The 9,331-nt window shown below is 67.2% G+C and overlaps 2 protein-coding genes across 3 annotated transcripts; one reads left to right on the top strand and one right to left on the bottom strand.

Annotated features, from left to right (window-relative positions):
• Positions 1-563: 563 nt before the first annotated feature.
• Positions 564-5,253, bottom strand: CHLRE_17g747197v5 (uncharacterized protein). Of its 2 annotated transcripts, none has more exons than XM_043072776.1 (10): positions 5,089-5,253; positions 5,040-5,048; positions 4,697-4,876; positions 4,431-4,523; positions 4,091-4,251; positions 3,565-3,640; positions 3,075-3,173; positions 2,642-2,729; positions 1,894-2,204; positions 564-1,628 (listed from the first exon to the last, which is right to left on the bottom strand). In XM_043072776.1, the coding sequence occupies exons 1-10, from the start codon at positions 5,110-5,112 to the stop codon at positions 1,437-1,439; spliced, it is 1,233 nt and encodes a 410-aa protein (XP_042915236.1). In that variant the 5' UTR covers positions 5,113-5,253; the 3' UTR covers positions 564-1,436. The 2 variants fall into 2 exon arrangements, with proteins under 2 accessions (XP_042915236.1, XP_042915235.1); XM_043072777.1 differs by having other exon boundaries at positions 4,091-4,248.
• Positions 5,254-5,353: 100 nt separating this feature from the next.
• CHLRE_17g747147v5 (uncharacterized protein) lies at positions 5,354-9,141 on the top strand. The gene is made up of 7 exons (XM_043072775.1): positions 5,354-5,460; positions 5,603-5,620; positions 5,867-5,939; positions 6,250-6,395; positions 6,603-6,725; positions 6,946-7,479; positions 8,078-9,141. The coding sequence occupies exons 1-7, from the start codon at positions 5,386-5,388 to the stop codon at positions 8,153-8,155; spliced, it is 1,047 nt and encodes a 348-aa protein (XP_042915234.1). The 5' UTR covers positions 5,354-5,385; the 3' UTR covers positions 8,156-9,141.
• The last annotated feature ends 190 nt before the right edge of the window (positions 9,142-9,331 follow it).

Genomic DNA, 9,331 nt, shown 5'->3' with positions numbered 1-9,331 from the left:
TCTTGCACGATATTTGGCCTGCTGGCATCCGTGAACACTTGCTATGCCGTACCCAGCCCAGGGTAACACGGCTTATAGAAATGGCGCGCGCGCGCTACCCAGTCTTCGGTTCTGCCCGCGCCCTGGACCAGGCACTTCAGCTGTATTCTTAGTTTACCCTATTGGCCAAGGGAAGGAGAGAGTCCGGTGCTGTGGTGCTGTGTGAGAGGGGGAGATGGGAGGCGTTGCCTCACGGGCGTGGGCCGGTGTGTACAGCGGGGGCCCTCGGGGGCCGCAGGCAGCGGTGCCCGGCGGTGCGGGCGGCCCCATCACTGCATCGGCGTCGACGTTGAAATCCTCTTTAGTCGTTACCGCTGTGTGTGTCAATGGGGAATAGGACCGGTGCGCGCCCGGCCATGTGTTGGGATCTTACCATAATGAGATGGTGTACATACGGTATGAGATGCAGTTTGTGTTCGTGTTGTCAATGCCGAGTCGGGGGCTGTGTGCTGCGTGCCACGTGCTGTGAATGCGGCGCCGAATGAGGCGTCTCTTGCACTGGTTACGGTGAGGGTGCGTGTGTGTGTATGTAAGCGCTACATGTGTGTGTGGGTCTGGTCTGCCGCTCCAACATGGTGCCATGTGTGCGGCAGGTCTGGTCACATGAGCGGCCTGCGCATATGCCGCAGCTAGCGGCCCTGCCACGCCGTGCGACCTCCTCCTCTCCACGCCAGCCTTCCAGCCAGCCAGCAACTTGTCGTACAGTTCAGTAACTCCGGCGTTCGACCAGCCGCGCAATCCCAGGAGCCCCTGCGCACTCCTGCCCTGCCGTTGCCAATTGTGTGATATCTGTTGGGTTCTGGGCATCAGTTGCACCCTACGGGACTTTACCAACCTGCCTTACCACTGTCCCATCGCACATCTTCTCCACGCCTCCCACATCCCCCACACACACATCAGGTGGCGCACCCGCCTCCCTCCCGCGCCGTCAGTGTCAGGGGCCAACGCCCGCGCGCCGCGACAGCCCCCTGCCCCGCATGTGACTCACACTCGCAAGTCTTGCACGAGGCTTGGCCAGCTGGCATCCGTGAACACTTGCTATGCCGTACCCAGCCCAGGGTAACACGGCCTACAGCAATGGCGCGCGGATGAATGAGAGGCTACCCAGTCTTCGGTTCTGCCCGCGCCCCAGACCAGGCACGCTACCCGTGTGGCCCTCCTCTTCTCTGGAGGCGCAGCCATGCCCGGACAGCTCGACGTCACGCAACCACACAGCCTCACGCAGCGTCCTCACAGCGTCCTTCCCCCCTCGCTACTGCACCTGTACCCCCACTGGCTCCCAGCCGTGCTGCCGCCCCTGTGGCCTGCTTTCACACACATATACACACTCAGATGTCCATGATTCTCGGTTCTCCGCCCCCACCACAGCCGCCACCGCCACCGCAACACAGCCCTCCTCAAGGCGCCGCAGCGGCCGCCGCAGCAGCGGCCGCCGCCGGCCCCACCGCCGCCAGCGACTGCGCCCCGCCCGCCCCCACCCCTCCCGGCCCGCCTGCTCCCGCTGCCGCCGCCGCCGCCGCCGCCGCCGGGCCGCCCAGCAGCTCGCACATGGCCGCCACCCGCCGGCGCATGCGGCTGTGCATCATAGCCTGTGGGGGCGGAGAGAGGGACGGACAGTGTGTGTGTGTGTGTGTGTGTGTGTGTGTGTGTGTGTGTGTGTGGAGTTATGAATGTGTAGGGGCAGTGCTGTTGGTTGTGGTCTGGGGGTGGGGGGTTCTGGGGAGAGCGGTGGCAAGGGGAGGAGCTGCACATGGTGCGTGCGCCTCGCGTGTACCTCACCGGGAACGCAACCGTCCCACCCCGAACCTTCCGCCCCGCCCCATCACGCCCCGCCCCGCCCGCTCCGTGACCCGCCTTGCAGGCCTTGACGTGGTAGGCCACAAAGGTGTGCAGGCTGGCCATGGACCACACCACCCCCTCCATCTGGGGGCCGGTCACGTGGCGGCGGCTGAAGGTGAAGGACAGGAAGCCGCCCGGGTAGGCGTTGTGAGCGTGGGGGTGGGCCTGAGGCAGCTGAGGCCGCGGCGGCAGCTGAGCGGCAGTGGCGTCGCCGCTGGAGGTAGAGGCGGCGGCGGCGGCCGCGGCTGCTGCTGCGGCCGCGGCGGTGGAGGTCCGTGAGGACGCGGTGGAGAGGGTGGGCGGCAGCAGACTGGACAGATCCACACCTGGTGGGGCCGCATTGGGTGGCTGGATCGTTAAATGGCCCAAACAAGCAGAGCTGGAAGCGAGGTTTGAGTTGGGGTGAGGTGCCGGTGAGGGCTGGGACACAGTGGTGGGGGCCCAGACCAGGGAGGGCCCCAGGGCCAACACACACACGTGTGTGTGTGTCCTGGATGAAGGATGTGGACTGCCATCATAACGCGGCAAACCCCCGCACACCCTATCACTCCACCCCCAATACCAGCCCCCCCCAGTCCCCGCTCCTCAAACCAGGCTCCCACCCACTTCCCCGTTCTCAAGCTGCCTGCCCTCCTCCTCCTCCTCAGGCCACCACCTCAAAATGAGATGCATCCCAGCGTCTCCTGATGCCTACGGGGTCTGGGCAAAAGCATCCCCCCTCGGCATCATGTCCCACCCCGCCCCCCGGCCCCCGGCGCCTCACCCGCCATCTCGCCCGGCGGCTCGCGACTGCTGTACGACACCAGCGGCGCCCGGCCCAGTGCCGCACCGCGCCGGGCCTCAACAAACTCCTGAGAGGGAGGCAGAGGGGCGGAGAGGAGGACGAGGGGCGGCGGCGGCGGCGGCGGTTGTGGGGTGGCCCTTGCGAGTCCCATGCACCTGCCTGGACCCCGCTCTCCAGTCATGCAGCCACCGGGCTCAAGGGAGCTGTGGCCCTGAGCGCAGCTGCAGTGTGCCGTGTGGGTCTTGTGGGCCTTGTGCCGGGTGCCTCCCTCCCCGCCTGTGCTCCGCTAGTTCGGGCTGGTATTTACAACCCCCGCCCCCCCCCCCTCCACCTACCTTCTCCCTTTCACGTCTCAAGCAATCATGAACGCAACCCCCCGCCTGGCCGCGTCCTTCCCCCCCCCCCTGCCCACCTGCAGGCACGCCACGCCCATGGCCACGTCCTGCCGGCTGCTGAAGCGCAGCGGGAACACCAGCGCCACCGCCTCGTCGCCCGGCTTGATCACATACACCTGGTTGCGGGGGGGGGGGGGGAGGGGGAGGAGGGGGCGCGAGGGGAGGAGGCCGAGGAGGAGGGGGTGAGGCTACATGGGTTAGTGCGTGCGGGGCGCCCGTCATCACCACTGCCATCACCGCCAACGCAGCTGCTGCGGCGGCTGCACCCTCCGCATGCACCACCAGCCATCACCAATCCCCACCTAGCCGTCTAGTTGCGCAGCGCCGCACCAACATATGGCCTTCCCACCAGCCATGCCTGGAGCCCCCCAGGCGCATTTCAGGGAGTGCCACTCCATTGTCAAAGCATAGGCCACGCTCTCCTCCTCGCTCTTTTGCATTGGGCTCAGTTTGTTTTTGGGCTGGTATACCCCCCCTCCCCCCGCGCGCCTCCCCTTCCCGCCCCACCTGGCCGGGTGTGTTGCAGCACACCACCGGCGGCCCCGCCCGCAGCGTGCCGGCCTCCAGCGCCAGAAACACCTGACTGCGGGGCGGGGGTGGGCGGGAGGGGCAGGAGGCGGCGGACGGTGAGGAGGAGGAGACTGAACAGGACGGGAGATGAGGGGGCTCCGGTGTCCACAACCCCCACGGCACCACTGATGCGGGCCGGTCTCGCCCCAGCCCTGGGGTTCGCCGCGGCGCCCCGGCCGTGTAGGACCACCCACGTGCGCCCCAAGTGTGCGGCTCATGGCGAACGTGTGCTCTCATCCCCCCACCCCTTTCCCCAGATGAACCATGGCCGGGCGTCTGTCAGGTCGTGTGGCTGGTCCCCTTCCCCGCTCAATGTACCGCCTCGCCCCCCGGCCACGCCTCCAAAGGCCGGCCTCCCCTCCTGCACCCCGTGTCGCATGTCGGAAGGGTGGACAACCCTCCCCTCCCCTCTCCTCCCCTCCCCTCCTCCCCTCCGCCCCCCCCCCCGCCTCGACCACCTCACCGGATGGGGTGTCCCGCCAGCAGCAGCCGCAGCGACGCCAGGCTGCGGCTCCAGCCCTCGCGCTGGCCCGCACTCAGCCGCGCCAGCAGCGCCACATCCACGTCCAGGGCCACACGGCTGCTGCTGCCGCTGCTACTGCTGCTGCTACTGCCGGCTGCCTGCTTGTTTGAGGGAAGGGGCAGTGGCAGCCGTGGCGCACGCACGCGCATCTCCCTTTCATAGTGGGTCTGGTTTGCCGTTTTTCCTTATTGCCGTTTCCTCCTTTCTGCCGTTTCCCGCTGCCCAGCTCTATCCCGAAGCCGCCGAGTGTCTGCTGCCGCCTCCCCCTATGCATCCTTACCTCCTGCCCCCCTGCCGCGGCCGTGTCCGGCAGCAGCCGCGCCACGCCCTGGAACGCCGCCGCCAGCGCCGCCCGCACCTCCGGACCCAGCACCTGCGCAGCACACAGCGCAGGCCGCCCCAGCGGGATGAAGGGAGGGGACAGGGCTGCAGCACACCTCACCTCGTGTGACCCCGGCTTTGCAGCAGCCCGGTGCTTCCAACTAGCCTGTCAGGGCGCCGCCCCCCCCCCGCCCTCTCCTATTTCCGGACATCCCTAGGCCGCACCTGGCGCTGGAAGGCCGCGGGCAGTCGCGGCAGGCTGAACTCCAGCCGCACCGTCAGCCCCCCGCAGCCGCCAGCAGCAGCAACAGAAGCACCGGGTGCTGCTGCGGCTACCGCGGGTGAGGCGCTGACGCACAGGCGGTACTCGCAGCCACCGAACTCATACGCCGACTCCTCGAACGACTGGCGCAGCGGCGGCGGGGGGCGAGGGTGGGCGAGGGGAGGGGCGGGCAACAGCCGTGGACGGAAGGGCTTGGAAAAGCCCCTGGCGCAACACCCAACCGCAAGGCCGCCGTTGGGTCTCGCCCAATCACAAGTCCAACCACCCACACGTCCACCGACTTACATGTATCTCCTGTCCCGCCGCTTTCTGCTCCAGCAGCTCTACCAGGCGCTTCTGGATAATTTTGTTTTGACATCCCACTAGAATTGACGCCAGCTTTGTTAATGACCAACACAAATAACTGTGAAGATTGTTGAACACGAAACGACGCTCGTGTCGTCAGCGGATGAGTGGTCGTGAGGATTCCCGCCTGAATAGCCTCCGCCGAGCCTGCACTTCGACCGGTAGTGCACAAATACTGCTCGACACGCTAAATACGTTGTGTGTGTGTATTATTCAACAGCAGTACACAGATATTTGCTACCAGAAACTTGCATACACGGCCCCAGCACCGTGCCCTAGGTGAATTATGGAGTCTCTGCCAGATGACGGATGTGCATATAGAGATATAGAGCTGACGGAGGATAAGAAGCTGCGTATCAAGGTAAGAGACGGCGGGATCCAGGAGGCCACACACAGGCACGCGACCAACGCGTCCCTGTCCACCCTAATACTAATAGTCAGATCCGTCATCCCGCCCTCCATGACGCCCTCCCACAACCCCACCACCACAACCACAACCACAGGAGTTCTCGCTCTTAGAGGTGGGATGCGGGCGCCGGTGCACGGCTGCGGCGCCAGAACCGCGCACGCGCATGGCCGGTTTGTCCGTCCTTCGCTTTGCTCACCACCCTCACGACCATTCCCCACAGGCAGATGCAGCTGGCTCAGTTGCTCATTTCAAACTCAAAGCGATGCGGCTGCGGTGCTCGGTGACAACTGGGCCCCTACCCATATCGCCCCCCAACGCCTGCTGCCCCCCCCCCCTCCTGCCCTCCCCTCCCCTGCAGGACGAGGCGGGCGCGGTGGTGTGGGATGCGGCGCTGGTGGCGGCCCACTACCTGGCGCACCGGGCCGCACAGGGTGTGTGTGTGTGGGGGGGGGGGGGCGGGCGGGAGGCGGGCGGGAACTGGCGGGGGGAGGAAGGCCCCCCGCCAGGCCCACTCACTCAGCCCTGTGCTCGCCCCTGGCTACCTACTCCCTCGCCCCCGATGCTCCTGCACACGCCCCTGGCCCCCCTCCGGGGAATCACTCCCTCCACCTTGAACGGCTATCCCCCACCTCTTGCCCCCCCCGTTGTACGTCGGCTCTTCCATCTTTGGTACGCAGCTCTCGGAAACGAATGGGCGTTTGGGCTGGTGTTAACAAACCCCCCCTGTCTCCCCCCCCCCAGGCCGCTGCCTGGTGTCGGGGCGGCGTGTGTTGGAGCTGGGGTCGGGCACGGGCGCCCTGGGTCTGGCGGCTGCGGCGCTGGGCGCCCGCCACGTGGCCCTGACCGACCTGCCGCACCTGGTGCCGTACATGAGGGAGAACGTGCAGGTGGGGGGCTGGGGTGGGGGGGGGGGGCGGAAGGATGTGAGGGAGGGGTAGGCAAACGCTGGATGCTGGAGGACTGGTAGGTGTGTTGCTGCTGCTGGCGCTGTGGTGCCTGCACACGCAAATACATGCACATGAGCACCCTCCACCCGCCCCCCTCCCCGACCTCTCCCGCCACCTCCCCTCCCGCCTACCACATGCCTTCCGCAGCTCAACGGACTGGGTGCCACCGCGGAGGCGGCGGCGCTGGTGTGGGGGGACGCGGCCTCGCTGGCGGAGGCACGGCGGAGCTGGCTGCCGGCGCCGCCACACGTGGTGCTGGCGTCGGACGTGGTGGGTGGGCAGCCGCGCGGGGGGGGGGGGGAGGGGGGAGGCCGCGTAAGGGGCCTTGGCGGGCCTGGGGGGGGGGGGTGTACTCCACTCCAAGGCCTGACCCGGCCCAGACCCAGGAGCGCCACCCCCGGCATCTTGCGGCATTTGCCAGCTGTCCTGTGTTCTGGACGGCCCCTCTCCGCCCCTGCCCTGCCCTGCCCTGCCCTGCCCTGCCCTGCAGGTGTACACGCCCGAGGGCCGCCAGGCGCTGTTCGCCACCCTGGCCGCCGTCATGGTGCCGCCGCGCTCCACAGCAGCAGCAGCAGCACGCGGCAGGGCAGCAGCAGAAGCGGCAGCAGGCGGTGGCGGCGGCGGCAGCGGCAGGGCAGCAGCAGTAGCAGGCGGTGGCGGCGGCGGCAGCCCTGCGGAGGCAAAGGCGGAGCCAGGCCCGGAGGACGAGGCAGCGGCGGCGGGGGCGGCGGCAGCCTGTGGGTCAGGCGCTGCGGCTGCTCAGCCGGGGCCGGACCCAGCTGGGGAGCCGCAGCCGGGCAGCGGTGGCGGCGAGGGCGGCGAGGGCGGCAGGGGCGAGGTCGCTGATGGGCCGGGGGGGCAGGGGGGGCAGGGGGGGCAGCGGGAGGAGGCCGAGGCCGCGGCCTGGCTGTGCGGCAGTGGCGATGTGGTGGGCGGCAGTGTGGCGGTGCTGGCGTTCGAGGAGCGCCCGGGAGTGGAGGAGGTGCCGGCGCTGTGCGAGGCGTACGGCCTGGCGTGTGTGGAGGTGGGTGGCGGGAGGTTGCCGCAGCAGGGCGTCTGGGGGGAAGTGTGTGTCGGGGGGAGGGCCGGTTGTCACCAATGCCGCCAAACACGAGGCGGAGTCACGACAAAGCAGGGTAGGCGGCACATTGGTACTGGACAGGTCAAACAGGCACGGCATACACGCGTAACAAAGGGTGGAGCGGGGGGCGAGGGTATGGTCGCTGCAGACGTGCAGGCTGGTCCAGGGTGGTGTGCGGTGGTGTAGGCCACCCAGACGGCGGGTTGTTGCTGACGGCGTCGTTGGTGCGGGTGACAGTGCGGCCGGTGCCCGGGAGCTTGGGCACATGTGGGCAAACCACACTCGGGCTTAGCTGCCACGCCCAGCTGCCACGTGCCCGCCCGCACGGTTGCCTCCTCCCGTATCCCCCCTTCGACGTCTGGGTCATGGTTCAATTTTTGGACTTCATCGAACTGCATCCCGCCTGCCCCCCCCCCAAACACTTGCGATTCTTGCACTCCAACGCTCCGTTTTCCGTGAGCTGCGCCCCCCACAACCCCCATCGTTGGCTTTTGCTTAGGCTTTTACACGCACACACACACACACACACACACACCTGCAGGTGGAGCCCGAGGAGCTGCACCCGGACTGGTGCTGCCCCGAGATCCATGTGCTGCTGCTGCAGAAGCAGCGGCAGTAGCAGGCGGCAGTAGCAGGCGGCAGTAGCAAGTTGTAGGCGGCAGCCAAAAGCACATACTAGTAATGGCTGGGGCGGGAAGGAACAGGGTTGTGTCTGGAGGTACCGTGTTGCCACGCGTGTTTCGTGACCGCCAGAATTTGTCAAGTCCACGCAATCGGTAGGAGGTGCAGGGAGGTGAACATGGCCAGACTGTGTTTTGCCCGGCCCGTTTTGCACAACTGGTGCGCGCGTGCACGCGCCCGACATGCTGCACACATGCTGGGTGGGCTGCTGCAAATGCATGTGCGTGTGCGAAGCTGCACTGGGCTCATTGGGCGCGAGCACGTACTCGGCACACGTGTCCGGGCCAAGTCACGAGTTCAGGTCCACGGTGACAACCCCGCCCGCCTTTGGTGTGTACATTTTTAGTGATTCCTTGTATCACGTGTAGCAGTATGGTAGCCAGGCCTGAGCGCGCGCGCCCCCTGCTGCTGCATGGCGTGACTGGGGCGACTGGAGCGTGTGATATCCCACACGCATCGGAGCGCGGAGGAACCGAGGGGCATGAACACACACGGTGACACGAGGCATGCATGCCAGGCGGCCGGGTCCCGGCGATGTGGGCGTCTGGGTGTGCGCTCGTGCCCGATGGCACACCGCCCCGGACTGTGCCCCGGCATCGGAGCAGAGCCAAGAGGCTGGGCTTGCGTGGGTGCAGCAGCTGACCGCAGCGGAGCCTGCTCGGAACACACCCACATGCAGGCTTCCACACACAACTGGAATGGGGCAGGTACACGCACCGGCCCGGCGGCCCGCAACGCCTTGTAGGCACAACACCAGCACACAGTGCGCTCTCCTGGGTGGCCTGTGGGACCTGATATGCCCGCCTGACTGGGCCGCACAACGTCCATGCGTAAGCTCAATTGAAACAGTTGGAGAGAGGGCATATCTGGGTGCTGGGCACCCTTGCTTGGTCGGGCTGTCCCTTCTTGTAATGTCGCATTCATATCGTCCTGCAAACCGCACGCTTCCAGGTGCCAGGGGCGTGGCCAAGTCATGCAAGGTGCATGAGCGCTGCTGGCGCTGCCCACCACGGGGAGTCAACCCCGGACGCCTGCACCGGGGTGCCTGGGGCTGCACCAGGCCGCACTACGTTGCAGCGGCAGCTCTGCCCAAACCCAAATGAGCGGCCCCAGC

Source organism: Chlamydomonas reinhardtii, chromosome 17 (assembly GCF_000002595.2).
Source record: "Chlamydomonas reinhardtii strain CC-503 cw92 mt+ chromosome 17, whole genome shotgun sequence".
In the NCBI taxonomy this organism is placed as follows: Eukaryota; Viridiplantae; Chlorophyta; class Chlorophyceae; order Chlamydomonadales; family Chlamydomonadaceae; genus Chlamydomonas; species Chlamydomonas reinhardtii.
Note: the sequence above shows the minus strand (reverse complement) of the source record. Positions and strands in the feature narration are given on the sequence as shown.

Bases quoted from the DNA above. Each gene is read 5' to 3' on its own strand.
- CHLRE_17g747197v5 (XM_043072776.1), bottom strand. From the start codon at position 5,112: ATGTCAAAACAAAATTATCCAGAA. The intron at 2,205-2,641 runs GTGAGGCGCCGG...CGGCCCCACCAG, and splicing joins GCCGCCGGGCGAGATGGCGG to GTGTGGATCTGTCCAGTCTG. The intron at 1,629-1,893 runs GCGGGTCACGGA...CCGCCCCCACAG, and splicing joins ACCACGTCAAGGCCTGCAAG to GCTATGATGCACAGCCGCAT.
- CHLRE_17g747147v5 (XM_043072775.1), top strand. From the start codon at position 5,386: ATGGAGTCTCTGCCAGATGACGGATGTGCATATAGAGATATAGAGCTG. The intron at 5,940-6,249 runs GTGTGTGTGTGT...CCCCCCCCCCAG, and splicing joins GGCGCACCGGGCCGCACAGG to GCCGCTGCCTGGTGTCGGGG. The intron at 6,396-6,602 runs GTGGGGGGCTGG...TGCCTTCCGCAG, and splicing joins ACATGAGGGAGAACGTGCAG to CTCAACGGACTGGGTGCCAC.